At 35.7% G+C, this 17,291-nt stretch overlaps 1 protein-coding gene across 1 annotated transcript in view; it reads right to left on the reverse strand.

Annotated features, from left to right (window-relative positions):
* The window catches only part of LOC131157466 (protein STRUBBELIG-RECEPTOR FAMILY 5-like), a 57,248-nt gene extending 41,674 nt beyond the window's left edge, over positions 1–15,574 (reverse strand). Inside the window, exons 1-6 of the mRNA XM_058111647.1 lie at positions 15,101–15,574; positions 8,079–8,211; positions 7,548–7,619; positions 7,378–7,443; positions 6,785–6,856; positions 6,645–6,716 (exon numbers count right to left, since the gene is read on the reverse strand). Of these exons, the coding sequence (XP_057967630.1) occupies positions 6,645–6,716; positions 6,785–6,856; positions 7,378–7,443; positions 7,548–7,619; positions 8,079–8,211; positions 15,101–15,194 (509 nt within the window). The 5' untranslated portion in view covers positions 15,195–15,574. The remainder of the gene's footprint in view (positions 1–6,644; positions 6,717–6,784; positions 6,857–7,377; positions 7,444–7,547; positions 7,620–8,078; positions 8,212–15,100) is intronic.
* Between the last annotated feature and the right edge of the window lie 1,717 nt (positions 15,575–17,291).

Below are 17,291 nucleotides of genomic sequence, written 5' to 3' on the forward strand. Positions count from 1 at the left end.
CCCATATCCTAGCGTAGAGCTTCGAGGAGGCATTCAAAAAGAAGACCCTTTATCCCCCTTTTTATTTGTTCTTGTAGCTGATGTTTTGAGCAAGATGGTAGAAATGGCTATGGAGAGCGAGTTGGTTAGAGACTTAGAGCTAGGGAGAGAGGGAGTGATGCTATCCCACCTCTAATTTGTTGATGGTACCATTTTCTTCCTTGATGATCATAGAGCTTCTTTTAGGAGATTTTTGGGTATTCTCCAAATCTTTGAGAGGGTGTCTAGCCTTGAAATTAATATAAGGAAGGGAGGTTTAGCAACTTTGAATATGCAAGGAGTGGGTCATGGAGTGGGCCGCTAAAGTAGGGCGTGGCATTCTAGATTGGCGTTTGACTTACTTAGGGGTCCCTTTGGGGGGTAAGTGGTAACCTTAGGGCTACGAAGTTTTGGAATCCAGTTGTGGGGAGGGTGACGAAGCGGTTAGATGGGTGGAAAGGGGCTCTTCTCTTTTGGGGGAAGAATTACCCTAATTCAGGCTTGTCTTTCTAGCATTATGCTTTATTTTTGGTTTGTCTTCAAAATCCAACAGGGATTGCTAGTAAGCTCGAGAGAATTATGAGAGACTATGTATTCCAGTGGGGGGGTCACAAGGACCAGTTAGTCAGATGGAAAGAGGTCTGTAGGTCTAAGAAGGCGACAGGGCTGAGTCTTGGCAAGTTAGAGTCCACCACTCTTTTAGCTAAATGATATGGCGCTTCCCTTTAGAAGAATCTTTCCTTTGGCATAGAGTAATAAGAAAGGAGTTTGATTGGATAAGAATGGATGGGACACCAATATTTGTTAGAAGTAGTAGCCCGGCAGTATGTACGTGTGCCCCGCAGCGGATATGCAACATAGAGTCAGAGGGGGGGGTGAATGGCTCTTTTCACATATTTGAAAATTCTCTCTACAAAACAAAATACTTGGCAAGATTCAAGCAATTATATCACAATATATGGAATTTAAATCATGCACAAGATAAACAATAAAGAGTAGGGAGAGAGAAGCTTAACATGGGGATTTAACGTGGTTCGGCACCCAGCCTACATCCACGTCTTAGCACCAAGCCAAGGATTCCACAATCCACTATAATCGCTCCTTCCCCGGCAGAGCAAGTCTTACAAACTTAGGAACAAATCCCTACCGCTCACAAAGAGCCTTCACCGATTCGGTTCACAAAGAACCTTACAACTTGGTTCACAAAGAACCTTTCACAAGAAAATGGAAGATTACAAAGAATGTTCCTTACAATGAGCAAATATGATTTACAACTCAAACCTCACACAACTCTCTCAAGAAATTATTCAAACAAGATTTAGAGGACAAGAGAATTTGAGCACTTTGTGAATATGAACTATATGCACGGTGCAATGTGCTAGGTTTTTGGATTTAAAGATATTTCTCACAAACATGATCAACAATAATCAAAAACCTTCCTAAACAAGTTTTGGAACTTGTATTTATAGCCCAAAGCCCCTAATATCCGTTAACTAGCCGTTCGGAGCACTCCCCAAAAAAACTAGCCGTTTTCTGCCCATTAGGATGCTAGGCTCGAGAACGCTCGTCGACGAGTCCACATACACGTTGACGAGCCCCACATACACACTAGTCGACGAGTGCCTGTTCTCGTCGACGAGACTCCTCTGCAATTCTCAATTGGGTCTCTGTATCTCTTCATCAATGATTCCCCTGCATACGTCGGCAAGTAACCTTCACACACCAGTCGACGAATCCCCTATATTCGTTGACGAGTCACCTCTACAATTTCAAATGCTCTCGGGATCTTTTCGTCGACGAGTACCCTGTGTACGTCGATGAGTTCCTCATACATACTAGTCGACGAGACCACGTGCTCGTCCACAAGTCACCTGGGGCTGAAACTCTCATACTGTTTATTCTTTGTTCAAAAAAACCTTTTAACACTTAAAACATTTCTTAGACAAAATATGAGAAAGATATTAAGTCTAATGAAGTTCAAAAACTTGTCCAAGTGAGTTTCCGATTGATTATAAGATATCTTGTTAATAAAAACCCATTTGAAAGCTCGTTTGATATCTTATATGCCATTATCTCCTTTTATGAAAAATACTTGACTTCTTTGAAGCTTTTGGACATAAGACTCGTTTTGACACATTTGGGACCAAGTATGAAAATGTTTGTAAAACCAAGATGTTAAAAACTTGTCCCTTTGAAAACCATGTTTGAGTTTAGGATTCATTTAACAAACTCTTTAAGTTTAACTTTGAAAACCATGAAAGGTGAGTTTGTGTTTATGACTTTAGTGCAATCCTATAAACTCATGTGTCCTAGTATGCATGTGCTTTGCTCAACTCTTGCTCAGAAATCATGCAAAAACAAAATGCAAGAGTTACAAACTGAACCTACCACTCACACAACCTTTATTACAAATAATTCAACAATTATAAAACATCCGGTTATGCTTGGGTCCTTCCAAGTATGTGTCCAGTAGATCTTTCCTTCTTGACGCCTACTCAGTCCGATCTTTGCCTCTCACTTGGTACTTCAAGCATTTGCCACTTGTACCTCTACTAACCATAACTGCAAAGATGGGAAAACACTAGGAACACACAAATAGGTCAATATCATCAAAACACATTAAATATGATATTGTAGCCAACAAGGCTAACAATATTAATTTAAGATGTTCTTCGAGGAGTACGTGGGGATCCATCTCATATTTATTCCTCCTTCGCTCCTCATGCTAAACTTGAGGTGAGGAGGGGTTCACGTATTGTTTCTGGAAATACCCTTGGCTAGGGAATGTAGCTTTTTCCACTTCTTTCCCTTGTTTCTTTTGTTTGAGAGCTGAGCAAAATAAAGTCATGTCTTTCTTTGTTGGGGCTTTGTAAAGTCCTTTGGTTTCCTAGAATCTACATTTTTTAAGGTGACCTCTTACAAATAAGGAGATAATGGACTTGTCTTCTTAGGTATCTTTATTGAATGGACGTAACCTTTCATGTATGAGGTATGTTTGTTCTTGGTCCTCGGATCACTGAGTGTGTATTCATGCAAATATTTTTTTTGAATTCTTGATCCGTTCTACCTCTTCATTTCCACTCTAACCTATTATATATAAGGCAAAGGCTTTCCTAATTAAGGCTTTCACTTGGTTGGTTGTGCTTAATAAAATAAATACTAATAATTTGCTGCAAATCAGAAGACATTTGAAAGCTCTCTCTCCCAAAGTATGTGTGCTCTGTTACAAGAACTCCGAGACAGCTTCTCATCTCCTTTTGCACTGTGATTTTTCTTGGGGGATTTGGAATAAGATTTTTGGCATTGTAGAAGAAAGTTGGGAATGCCCTACATCAGTAGAAGATTTATTAGCCATTTCTTTCACAGGTTTTGGTAGATGGAGGATTGGCAGCCTTATGGAGGCGTGGCATGTTTGCAGTTTTATGGGGGATATAGATGGAGCATAAAGCACAGATTTTCTCTGGGAAAAAATTAAATTGGGAGCGGGTCTGGGGTAAAATTCAGCATTCAACATCAATGTGGTGCGTTAATTTAGATTTTTTCATAATAGGGGGCAGGTGTGGCACTTCTGGTGGTTTATATTGATGATATCATCATCAAAGACAGTGATCCTAGAGGGATTGTAGATCTTGAGTGTTGGCTTAAGAAAAATTTAAAATCAAGGACTTGGGCACTCATTGTTATTTTCTTGATCATGAGATTGCACAATGCAAAAATGGTTTAAATCTGTCTAAACAAAAATAACCATTGAACATGCTAAATGACAGCAGTGTGTTGGGATTTAAACTGACAATATCCAATGGATCCTGAAGTTGTATAGGGGTGCTGGGCCTGAATTAAGACGACAACATTCTAACGAAGCCAGTTGGCAAGTTGATGTCATTTTTTTTTTTTTTGGTTGACAAGGAACCTGGGATCACCAAGGCCCTTCGGACCCTTACCTCCTTGCCAAAACCAAGGGTGAATTGACCAAGCCTGCAACAGCCAGCATCAAGCAGATCAGAGGTGACCCAGTGAGGAATCAAACCCAGGACCTCTTTCAGTTCTTCGTCCGCCCTTAACAGAGCCACGCCCTGGCAGGATGGTTGGCAAGTTGATTTATTTGACTATCACTACACCTAACATATCTTTGTTGTGGGGTTGGTGAATCAGTTTATGAAGAATCCCAAGCAAAAACACTAGGATGCTATTTGTAGGATTCTTTAGTATCTCAAGAACTCTCTTGGAAAAAGCTTGGAACATAAATGTAACAGAAACTGTGATATTATTGGATATTCTGATGCAGATTGGGCTGGCTTTGAAGAGGTAATCTTGTTACATGGAATCGCATGAAATAATATACCCAGCAAGATCTAGAGCTGAGGCAGAGTTCTATACTGAGGCACATTCAGTAAATTAGTGTGGTTGAAGTCTCTTATGTCTGAGACAAGTTTCCTGATAACAAAGATCATGGATATGTTTTGTGACAGTCTGCCATTTATATGGCTATCAATCATGTGTCTCCTGAGAGGGCAAAGCACATTGAAGTTGACAGTCATTTTGTGAGCAATGCTGTGATAAAGGTTGTGAGCACTTCATTTGTTAAGTCTTCTGATGAAATACGAGATTCATTAAAGGCTTTATTCAAACCTAACTTGACTAATATTGTATCATGTTGGGGTTAGGTGACAGTAATACAGATCCAGCTTAAGAGGCAGTGTAAGACAGGAATAGGGTATAATGTGTTTACTTTGTGCATATCAGATAATTTTTCATATGAATTTTATTAATCAAATAGGATCTGATCTGGAGGGAGAATAACATAAGATTCTCCCTGTGGAAAACAGCACTTCTCCTTCTTTCTCTTGCTATAACCCTAAGGTTATGTTTGGTTTGCGGAATGCCAATTCCCAGGAATAGATTAGTTTAGTAGGTTAGTTACAATTAGTTATACAAGAAATTATGTTGTTACTATAAAGATAAAAAACAATGTGAAACATTTTATGAGTCCATAATAAGGAACAAATAAGAAACAACTATTCCTAAATTTCATCATGAGGATGTCTATTTCTTTCTTATTACATGTTAAATGAAATAATTAGGAATATATAAGGAATAACTATCCCCTTGATTCCCAAAATTTAAACTATATTCCATCTTATTCCAATGAACAGCTATTCCGCTGAATCAAATGAGCCTTAAATTCATTATTTCTTCATTAACCCAATTAGTTTGTTTCAGATCTACGACATTCTTATGCATTAAATTCAAAGCTCACGAAAAAAGATATTAGCTCTATACCAATGAGGGCCACCATAAGAATTTTCTAGAAAAAAACATGGTAACTATAAGAAACAGTGAGGAAATAGTAGTGTAAAATTGAGTCATGATGGATGAGCCTTGAGCCTGAACTTTCTTGGGTTCATTGATATGGACGTGCAACATCACACGGTGCAAGATGATAGAAAGACATTTGATTTCAAGTTGCTAGATGATTCATCATGATGCAATACTAAAAAAACTGCGGATGATCTTCATCTGTGATTTTAGAGGAAGATGAATTTAAATGGCTAGTCCACAGGTGTGTGCACTCTGTGCAATAAATCAATCTGCCTGAAATTGTTAGCAACTAACAAAGGTCCCAACTAGTCTCTGCGGAGGATTATGCAACAGGGTTGTGCCACGAATTGTCAAAGATTCCTTCATGGCCATGTTTCGGTTTTGTGAGTAAGAAAGGGATGCTTTCACGGAAGTGTGCCATGTTTGCTCTTTTTTGGACTTTAAGGCATGAGAGAAATGCTAAAGGATCTTTAATGACAGATCAATTTCTTCCTATTTATGAAGAGATAAGAGTTGTTTTTTCTAGCTTCACTTTGGGCTCACACTGGATTTTCAGGGATTTTTGTTGTCTGATCTTTAAAGGAATTGATGGATGGCCTTAATGTAATTTTTTCTATGGTTGCATTTAGGAGGATGTCTTATTCCCTCATTTCTGTAATTCTCTCTCTTTTATTTTAATTATATTCTCTTTCGACCAGGGTAAAAAAAAAGGCACCTTTTATCATAGAGTTCTTCCAACATTTCTTCATTGAATGTTCGTCTAAAAAACTACTTTTCTTCACATTGGTTTCATTTCCTAGCAAAGTCATACAAACAAGTCAGAATGCTTAAAAAGGCATTAATGTTTCTATATGAAACTTTTGCCATTAACACAAAGAAGTTCATTTAAGGTTTCAAGGATATAATGGGCATTTCAACCAAATAAGAGAGAAAAGAAAACGGAAAAAAAATAGATGAAGAGAGAATCAAGCAGATGATGCTATAAGCAACCAGGCGAAGTTAAAAGGCCTGTTGTATTTGTGGGATGAATTGCAAATGGATCTGGAGATGAACCAAAATTTCCCTTTTAAGTTTAGTCTTTGGGGTCTTCAGATTATGTTATTATACTTTCCCCCACTATGTACATGCTGCGAATTGGTGGGGCTGCCTCCTCTACTTTAATAGAAGTATACTTCATTTAAAAATTTTGTTTATCTGCTTTACTCTGAAAATACCCAATAAATTAGCTTCCATTTTTCAATAACCTTCTCACAGAAAATTGGATGCAAAAAAAATAAAATAAAAAATGACGCCATAATAATGCTTACAGTGATGAGAGTTTCTGCAGTTGTCCAAACATATCACTCAACTGTCCATTAAGCTTATTATGACCAAGATTTCTGCGCCCACACCAAAATATTCAGGACAGGGAGCAACAGTTTTCTACCAACAGATAAACAGTGCTTACAGGTGTTTAAGCTCAGACATCTGAGAAATAGAATAAGGCACACCACCAGTGAAACTATTCCCAGAAAGATCCCTGCATACGAAGGCCAAAAACGTAAGTACAGTGGGCACAGTAGGTCAGTCAACCAATATCTTACATTTGAAGAATGCTTGAGCAATGACAAGAATCTAGTAGTACAGTACAACTTTTGAAATGAGGATTGTCTTAAGTATAAGTTCTTTTGCCATATGGATCACAAAATTCCAAATTTACCATATTTAAAATGTGATCAAATTCTGATAGTAACATATGGTTGCATGATGCACCCATCTTTAAAGTGATATCAAGAACATCTCACAGAAAATCTAACCTACTCTGGTCATTCTAGCCAGCCTACATGTAGACAAGCAGGAAAAATGTCACAATATGAACAAAATTAAAGAAAAGACTCGAAAAAATTGTACCAGAGAAACAACATAAAACCACATAATTCTTATATACGCCCATAAAATGTAACTGTGGCTACGCAGGTTTTTATGGTGTCATATACACTACAACTTGTGCTGAATTAATAAATGCACCTGATTATAGTAATTATTTTCCTGCTGACTTACATGTCAACCACATTAGGAGGAAGTTGATATGGTATATCACCTTTAAGGTTGTTGTGGCTCAAATCGCTGTACTATGACAAACAAATGCATCAGCTTCAGAATGAAGTTAGTTCTTACAAAAGAAAAATAAATGACAAGTGTGTGCCAGTGCTCAAAAGCTGAGGCCTCACAAGGAAGTGACTGATGTCAAGCTTGATAGCTGATATCCCATTGATCCAGTGAGTCCAAGACCAGATAAATTTCTGCAAAATTTTGAACAGAAATAAGCACAGCTAAAATATTCATGAACATATCCCCTTTAAATTTCTGGTAGCCTTTGAAATGATTGCAAAATTCACGAAAAGTATATATGGATATCCCAAGAGCCCCACAAAACTGTAGATGGTATTCCAATGAAACCGCCATAATAAAAATAGCTGTGAGCTCACAAATATGGCATAGAATTTGAAATATTGTCATTTCAAGCAAATATTAAAATGATTCCAAACAATCCAGTGTGATGAAATCCATCATTGTCTTTTTAGTGGTCCAATTCGACATGGGATCATATTCTACATGAGAATTCTTGTCATAAAAGGTTATAAAGAAAAGCAATTAATGGGCATTTGAATTCCAAGGACATCCAAGGTCCAACACACCCTAAACAGATTTTTATAAATGCAATTATGCAAGTAGCGATGCATAAACAGCAGTGTTACTACATTTCAGTTACAGATGAACCCGAGCATTTGATTCCTATCCAGTCTTCACCACACGGGTCACCTCCACTTGATTTCCAACCAGTCAGCTGGGAAGGAGAATTTAAACTGCTATACATGACTGTGAGAGCAGAGACTGCAAAGACATTTATCAAACATCAGAATGTTAAACTACAATTGGAGATACATAAAGATACAACTGTGCATTGCTTTCACAGAGAACAAACCAGTCATAAGTTTTATTTTAAAAACAATTGCAGTCATGATAGTTGAATATTAGGAAAGAAAAAGCCTATGAATCTGCTCCAATAATGCAGGAAATATGGTCAAAATTCTTAGGCATGGCCTAGATGACTAAGAGCTGATATTGATTTACATGTCATATACACTGCTTTATTTTAGCTACATCAGCGACCTACATATATAGTATGTGCTTATATTACTTTGGCTAAAACATTCACCAGATTCACCACCAATAGTAAAGATGCATTTCAATGTCCCACAGAAATTTAATGACACCATCATATTTTTCTGATGCAAAAAAGACATGAATCAAGAAAAAGCAAATTTACGGCAGCACTTTATTTGTAGTGTATCTGTTGATTGTTTGAAGCATCAAATCTTAGAGGCAGTCATAATATTATAATTTCCAGGTGAAGAGTTGTCATTTATAATTTTAAGGGGATGGAGTTGTAATTTTCATACTTTAAAATATTTTTCATGGGCTATTTAGAGGACCTTATGCACTTATCAATTTCAGAGATGAATGAATAAGAATTCTAGCATTGATGCTTTCTCTTGGCCATGTCGATTACTCACAAATCCTAAATGGATCTATCATGTTCTATTCTTCTTCTCTTTATATTCTTTCCTCTATTTAAAATTCAATTCAAGCCTAATTCCTCAGCCTCTGTAATTATAAAACCCTGGCTTAGTCTCCCCAACACATAACCAGAAGCTTGGAACTTCAAATGATACAATGTAATTACTGTTTTTGGCACTGTTCATGGCTTAAACTTTTAGAACACCTACTATCTCCTTGCATTCTTCTTCTTCTTTTTTTTTTTTCCTTTTTTTGGATAGCCAAATAACATGATTAACTAAAGCCGCCAAAAGGGCACAAGGTGCACAATCCAAGCACAGAAACAAAGATCACAATGAGAAGGAATCAATAAAATCATTGGAAACTAAGGAATTAACAAAATGCAGCCATTGATCCAGAAATGCAAAATTTTAATAAATCAGTATTTTACTCCATTTATTAACAATTCAGTAACCATAAATGCTCCTCTATTTCTTTCCCTTCACACCAGCCAAAAAATGGTCTAAGGAATCATCTGCACAAGGTCTCTGTATTCCTTTCCATGCCCACAGTTCTCCCTTATACAACCTGTGCTGCCTAATGATTCCCCACAAAGCTGCAGCATAGTCCGAAAATATCCTGGTCCAACTGCAGTAAATAAAAAATCCCACTCCCTGAACTTTTTGATCTCACTCCATTGTCCTACCTAATATGGCAAATCGCTCATATACAGTAGACAAATTATGGGAAACTCTCCAATTTTATTGAGCCTTCAATAGAATGCCATATCTCAGGCAATCCTCCCAGCTGAGTTTTAGTAATTCAAGCTAACCAAAGTTTCCTTTTTACTAGGTGGTGCAGATAGAGCCTTGTGTTCCAGGCAATTTCTAGCTAGTGAGATATTGGGGCTTTGGAAAGAGCAGAAAAAGCCAGAAATGGAAGAACTTTATGGCAGCGTACGGTCATTGTTATTCTGTGGACCCTCTGGATTGAGAGGAACATAAGAACTCCTCTTATTGACATTTTCTTTTAATAATTTAATGCATATCAAATGTTACTTTGCTTAACATTGGTGTAAAAAAAATTGAAGAGACCTCTACTCAGGTTAGAGAGCTTTTGCACTATTAATTCATATTTGATTTTATATTTTTAGCTGAAGTTATTCTCTCATTCTCTGTACCCCAATAATTTTTTTCTCTAGTGTCAATTTATTATGGTCAGTTCAAGGCTTCTAGTGCAATTTCCAAATGTGTTGCTCAGTTGGGGCCGAATTACAATTAAATTCATGCAAGGTAATTTCTAAAATGCTTCTTGGTAAGGCTGAATGGCAATCATATGCTAGTCCAGTAATGAGGATCTAAGGTGATCTCTATAACTACATGATTAAATGTAAAAAACTCTATATTTTCTTTTCTTTTCTCAACATTTTATACTTGTTCATGAGAAGGTGTAAACTCGATGCCCCTTCTCCCATTTTTTTTCCATTGGAGTTACATAATTTGGAAGGTAAAGGTTCCTTTGAAGATTCAGAGCTAGATCTGGCTATGTCTCTAAATAAAATTAATATGATTGATTTGTTACAGACAAGAAGACCCTACAAATCTATCAGTCCTAATATGTGCTTCATGAATCGTCAGTCCTATTATGTACCTTGTTTCGGTCTTCAAAAAATTTCTCTCTTATCCAAGAAAAAAACTATATTATATTAAAATTGAGTAATTGACTCCAAATGCCTCAATCTTGCTCATACTTGACCTCTTGACATTTTCTATCAATACTTGGTCAAACTATAGGGAAAACCTGTTCTGTCCAGAATAGACCAGTTCTTTAGTGGTAAGAGCACTTCCTCAACGCTGTACAAAAACTTTTATCTATGATCAACATCCTATTTTGCTGGATTTTTAGGGGTTTGCAGAGGAGGCTCACACCATTATTTGAAAACATGGGCTAAAAGGTTAGGGTTACAAAGATATAGGGTTGGGGGTTGGGGCTTTCCAGTTACTTGGTGACTTCTAAACTTAAGGGATTGAAAGCCAAATTGAAGAAATGAAACGGAGAAGTGTTTTGGTGATGTTAGAGTGGGAAAGGAGAACCTTATCCATGTAATCAATTAGCTGGATGATAAAGAAGCTACATAGGGAATTTCTTTCTATTGTGCAGGGTGGCCTGAATGCCAATGCACAGCGGAATAACACAAATTGAATTAGGAACAAATAATGCAAGCAACCAACGATAAATATACGGAAATAATCAATCACAAAGAGAATAAAACAAAGCAATAAGAACACACGACACAAGAATTTACGTGGTTCAGCAATGTGCCTACGTCCACGGGAGCAAGCGGCTGATTTTCACTATCAATTCGTCAAGCTTACATCAAGGATTACAAATATAGTTTATATATCGACCCTATGCGCACAAAAGAATTAGACTATATCAAAAACACTCCTGTAGCAATCCCCAGAGGAAAATCCTCCAAAATCTCCCAATCTACTGATCTCTTGATTCAAAATCCGTGATCTGCACTGAACAAAACCATCGACAGTTTTAGCAAACCGTCGACTGTATGGACTGAAATTATCTACCAAGGCTAAACCCTCGATCATACGTCGACCAAACAGCCGACACTTTCTTCCTGCAGCCCCCTTCCTTGTTCTTTGCTTCACCATGCTTTCCCAGTGCATGCGTTCCACTCAATATGAGCCACATATCCAACACTTTTCAAAAAAGAGATAGGAGATTTATGGTGAATTAGAGAACTGGTTGATGTAATTGAGATGAAGAAGATCTTTTGGAGACAAAAGTAGAAGGCTTTTGGGTTTAAGTAGAGGGATTAAAACACAATTTTTTTCATAGAATAGTCAAAGAGATTGGAGGAACCTACTGCCTTGTTGATCTTTTCTTTTTTTCTCATTTTTTAGGTGTTTTTCTCTGGTTGTTCCAGTTCTTTTTCAGGCTATGTCTCATTCACCCTCACTTAAATTCTTTTCCTAAATGAAATTTTCTTTTGCTATCAAAAAAAAAAAGGTCAAATTCTACTGCACAAAAAACTTTATCAGTGAGGTGGAGGTGGAAGGTAGGGAGATTGGATGGGCAAAGAAAAGTGAAGTCAGTCATATGTAGTTACTACTTACTACTTACTACCAAAACCTTCATATGAAGACACCCAACTGGAGACCATTGTGAAGAATGCAAGGAATTTGAAAGAATAAGAATAGGACAAGAGAAGACATGCGGCTGGAAAATTCTTAAGATTACAATGAGGTTGAAGCAGCCCTTTAGGCATGCTATAGAGTCAAAGCGCTGGGACCAGACAGGTTTACTACAGCATTTCTTTAGGAGAATTGGGAAGTGCTTAAGAATGACATTATTTAGTTGTTTGAGAATTTTTTTGATAGTAATTTTGTTTTGAATTCGCTTTTGATAACAAAAATAAAATGGGGTGATCAATATTGAGGACTTTAGGCATATCAGCATAGGGGAAGGTCACCAAATCCTTGATGCTGCCCTTACTATTAATGAAGTAATGGATAGTAAATTAAAATTATATTTGGTTTATGGAATGTGTATTCCTAGGAATAGAATCATCATGGTATAGGAATTTAATAGCACGCAAAAAAAGAAAAAGTTTTAGTCATCATAGAGTAAATCACAACACAAAAACTTTTATGAATACCTAACATACAGAATAGACAAGGAATGATTATTCCTAAATTTCACCTTGGGAATGCCTATTCCTATACTTTTCCAATTTCCATGTTTAATGGAATCCATAACACAGAATAGAAAAGGAATGATTATTTCCAAATTTCATAATCAAAATGTCTATTTCTATCTTGTTCCATATTTGATTGAACATAAACTTTTACATTATCATTTGCTCTGTTATGATAACACTTTTCTTTTGTAAACTATCAAATCCTTATAATATGCCCATTCTATTAACAGGAAAAGACATTCCGTGAACCAAACATAACCTAAGGAAGGTATTTATTGGCTGATTTGTCAATTGGACGTGGAAAAAGCGTATGATCACGTCTTTTATGAGTTCCTCTTCTATGCTTTGGGTCTAGGGGAGGGAAACAGGTCAGGTTTGTTTCTTCTTCATCCTCCTTAATGGCCTGTCTTCCGCCCCTTTCAATTGCTCAAAGGTAATAAGGCAAAGGGATGCCCTTACCCTTGTCCTATTCATTTTGGTGGTGGAAGTTCTCAGTAATATCCACTAGGGCAGAGGATAACAGCGTCGTGTTTGAGTTTACAGTGAGTAGGAGAGTGCAAGACAGAAAGATCATATCTCGCCTTATCATTGCAGATGGTGCCATGATTTTTTCTGGTGCAAACTTTTTTTTTATAAAGGAAAAGAAACTTTATTAAAAGCAGGCAGAGAAAATATACAAAAAAAAAAAAAGCAGAACAAGAAGTCCTAAGAAAACAGAACATCTTAATAAAGCTCAATCCTAATCACCATGTGCCATAGTTAGAGAGATGTTTTTAGATATCATATTACCAAGCCCAGTCACCCTTCAGGTTTAGGTCTTCCAACCACCTCCCAGCTAACAAGATGATCCGCTTATTACCCCAATACTCAATCGAAGAAAATCATGCATCAACCTCTCTAGCAAGCACCCTAGTGACGCTCGTGGGAAGTCTAAAATGAGATTAAAGTAAATGGACATATTGGAAAGGAAAGCACTAACAAGCATAACACAATCCTCAAGAGAAAGATACACCTTTTTCTGCCCTTACAATCTCCTACCCACCCTCTCAACCACAGGATCCCAAAAAGCCAAGACAGTAGGATTGCCCCCTAGAGGGATATCTAAACAGGACAGTGGCCAAGCTAATGATGGAACCAGATAAAGTCTGAACCTCTCTAACACCACCTAAATTAATGCCCACCACCCCACTATTGAACATATTGATCTTTAATCCTATATCTTTTGAAAACTCTCAAATAAAACAATGACCTCCTGAAATTTCACAACTTTATCTACCAAAAAATTATAGTATCATCAATTGAAGATTGAGACACCTCAAACTTTTCTCTCCCTGTTGATAAACCTCTAATCACCCACAAGCCATCAGCAAGCAAGATCAGCTTACTTAAACCATTGACCCCCTGTGTAAACAAAAATGGTGATAAGGACCCCTTTGCCTTAACCACAAGAAGCCCTAAACCTCTCTATCAGCTGATCATGAACAATTATTGACATATTAGTCAAACTTAAACATCCACTTATCCACTTCCTCCATACCAGCCCAAAACCTTTCCAACCAATCACTTCATCCAAAAACCCAGGGCACCATGTCATACGCAGAGTCCTTCATAGAGATAGTTGATTTTTTGTCTTTTATTTGATTTTGTCCCTGGGTTGTCATCCCCTTGTTGCCCCTCGATGACAGATCTACCTCTTTACTCATCAGAAAAAATAATTAAAAATATATATCACAGGAATCTAAGAAACCCAGCTAATCCATGAGATTCCCTCCCATTTTAACCATTCCTCATTCGTAGGGGTAAACTGCTGTGTAGTCTAGGGCTAGACCAGTGGACCACCAAACAGAACAATGAATAAATAAATAATAAATTTTTGCCCCCAATGGCTAATGTTCCTCTCTCTGCCACTTGGGTCCTTTACGGACTTATGGACTAAACAATCAGTACTTTTCATCAATACAGTGGTAAAACTTCTGTCCATTATGAGTGTACAGTTGGCTCTGCCATGCCTCACTGATCTAGTATGATTACATAGAAACAAATACTCGTCAATTTTTATTAGGCTAAACTATATTAGGCTTGATTAGGCCTTGGACAGAAAAGTTGTGTTCATCTAGGAGTTGTGTGACACTAACGAATGTAAAGAAAAAGCTGTTCTTGCTGGAGGCTAAATCTCAGACAGCCCAATTTAAAATGGCAGTTTCCACAATTCATTGAGGCAGAAAATTTGTTATTTTTTATTCTTCATTGATGCTTCTACTGTTCAAAATTGACAAATATAGCTCTACCCTATCAATTCAATTCAACGGTGATGATTGTATCAACAAGTTTCTGCATTGAGCCAAAAATTAAAAATAAATAAAAACTCAATGTAAATGCCACGACAACCGCCTATAACTATGTTTCTGTCAATGAATATCAGAATCATTAACATTTCAAAAAAAACATCCATAAACAAATACAAGTATTCATATAAAATAAGGGAAAGAAGGATTGAGAGAGTACTATCTGGGGAATCGGTCTTGCAATGGACGAGGGGGTTCAGCAGCGCCAAGAACAAAGCAGTCCATAGCCCTACAATTCTTGGGACGGGCACCATCTTCCCAGGAACAAATGCAATGCTTGAATGGCAAGACAAATTTCAGAGAGCAAAGATGTTGATTCCGCGGCGACTGTGTCATAACCTTATAGAAGGATAACAGAAATATATTTCTGCAATTGGGTTGGTTGCGGTTTGGGATTCCAGTTGGAATTTTTGCAGTTTTCGGAAAATGGCAGGCGAGATTAAGGGGAAGAGAGCTAGAAATAGGGATGGGAGTCGAGAGCAGAGACATTGGAGTCAAGACAGCGAGAGGCGCGGCCCAAAGCTGGGAATGGCAGAGCCTGACAGTGTTTTCCGGAGTTCAACTGCGTCCTCTCTCTCTCTCTCTCTCTCTCTCTCTCTCACCCTGTTTCATCTGTGCATACAATACATTCCATAATACAACGTAATCAACGAACCAACCATGATGTTGTGTTTTGAAACCCTGAACCGGCCAACTCGGTGGACTCACCCGGTCAATTATTATTATATTATGTCACAATCGGTTTACAGATTGAATTTTGAAAATGATGCCCATATTTTATTTTCTAGTTTTTCAAAAAATTTATAAAAACTTTAGTTTATTTTTAAATTTGTCAATATTCCTATTAAAATGATAGAAAATAAAGAGTTAATTTAAATATTCAAAAAATTATTTTTTATTTTTAGATTTCAAAATAATCACAAAAAAAACTTTATTAAAAATTTTTTAAAATTTATTTTACATAATATTTAAAATCATGAATTTTGGAATTTGAATTTAGACTCATGTAGGCTTAAAAGAAACTCTATACATAATTTACACAAATTAAAGTTTAAAATTTGAATTCCATACACCCATACATAAAACTTTTTACATAAATTCAAAAAATTAAAAAATAAAGTCACATTTTTGTAATTATTCAAAAATTATAAATAAAAAATAAAAATATTTCCACAAGCAAATAGTGTCAAAATTGTTTATTGTTCTTCATTTATTTCATACAAATGTTACAAAAATGAAAAATTAACTAACTTTTTGTAATTTTTAGAAATAAAAGTAAAAATAAAAACTATTTCTCACAAGTCTTTGATGGTTTTGAAATTTATTTTTATTAAATTATACTTATATTTTAATTATCAATCAATTAAGTTATAATTTAGTTATTTTTATCTATTAATTGTCAATATATGTTATTTTAATGACAATTTCAATCTCTAAGATTAAATATATAATTTGATAATACCATGAGATCTATTATTATAAATTCGATAGATAATTTGAACTCTTAATATCCCAAAATGTGATTTAATAATTATAAGATATAAATTATATTAATTTAAGGATTGTATTAGAATATTTAATAATAATAATAATAATAATAATAATAATACTAATAATAATAATAATAATAACATGGATCAAGGAAGGCATAAAGAAAGTTTCTATAAATAGCAAATAGTAAAAAAACTATTTTGACAACAATATCAATCTTTGAAGATAAATAAATTAAATATATAATTTAATAATAATATAATATTTATTTTAATAAATTAAGTAAATAATTTCAATACTTAATATTTAAAATTTTTGTTTAATAGCTATGAGATATATAATATAATAATTTAAAAATTGTATTAGAAGAGAAGAAAGTTCCTAGAAATAGATAATAATAATAATAATAATAATAATAATAATAATAATAATAATAATATTTTGTTCACAATTAAAGGGATGGTAGATAAAAAGAAAGAGTAAAAGAAAATAAAAAAATAAAATAAAATAAAAGAAAATAAAAAGAAGAACTAGTCGAGAGAGAAGAATGAGGAGGGAAAAGAAAAGAAAAAAATTTAAGAAATTTTATAATTTTAATACGTGTCAATGTAATCTAGTTAGATTTTTTCAAGTGGTAAGGATAAAGTTGGACTTTGGTGACCTCAAGGTTTCATGTTTGACTTCCTACTTGTGACAGTTTGCCTAGTTAATTATCAGAAATGTGTCAATGAAAGGGCAACACTGTTTTCATTCCCTGAATTTGGTGTTGCCTAGGTGGATCTGAAGGGTTTGTCCAAGTTATAGTTTTGAATCATTAAAAAAAGTGTCGATGTAAATTCAACATGATACACATATTTCTA

Source organism: Malania oleifera, chromosome 6, assembly GCF_029873635.1.
Source record: "Malania oleifera isolate guangnan ecotype guangnan chromosome 6, ASM2987363v1, whole genome shotgun sequence".
NCBI classification, from domain to species: domain Eukaryota; kingdom Viridiplantae; phylum Streptophyta; class Magnoliopsida; order Santalales; family Ximeniaceae; genus Malania; species Malania oleifera.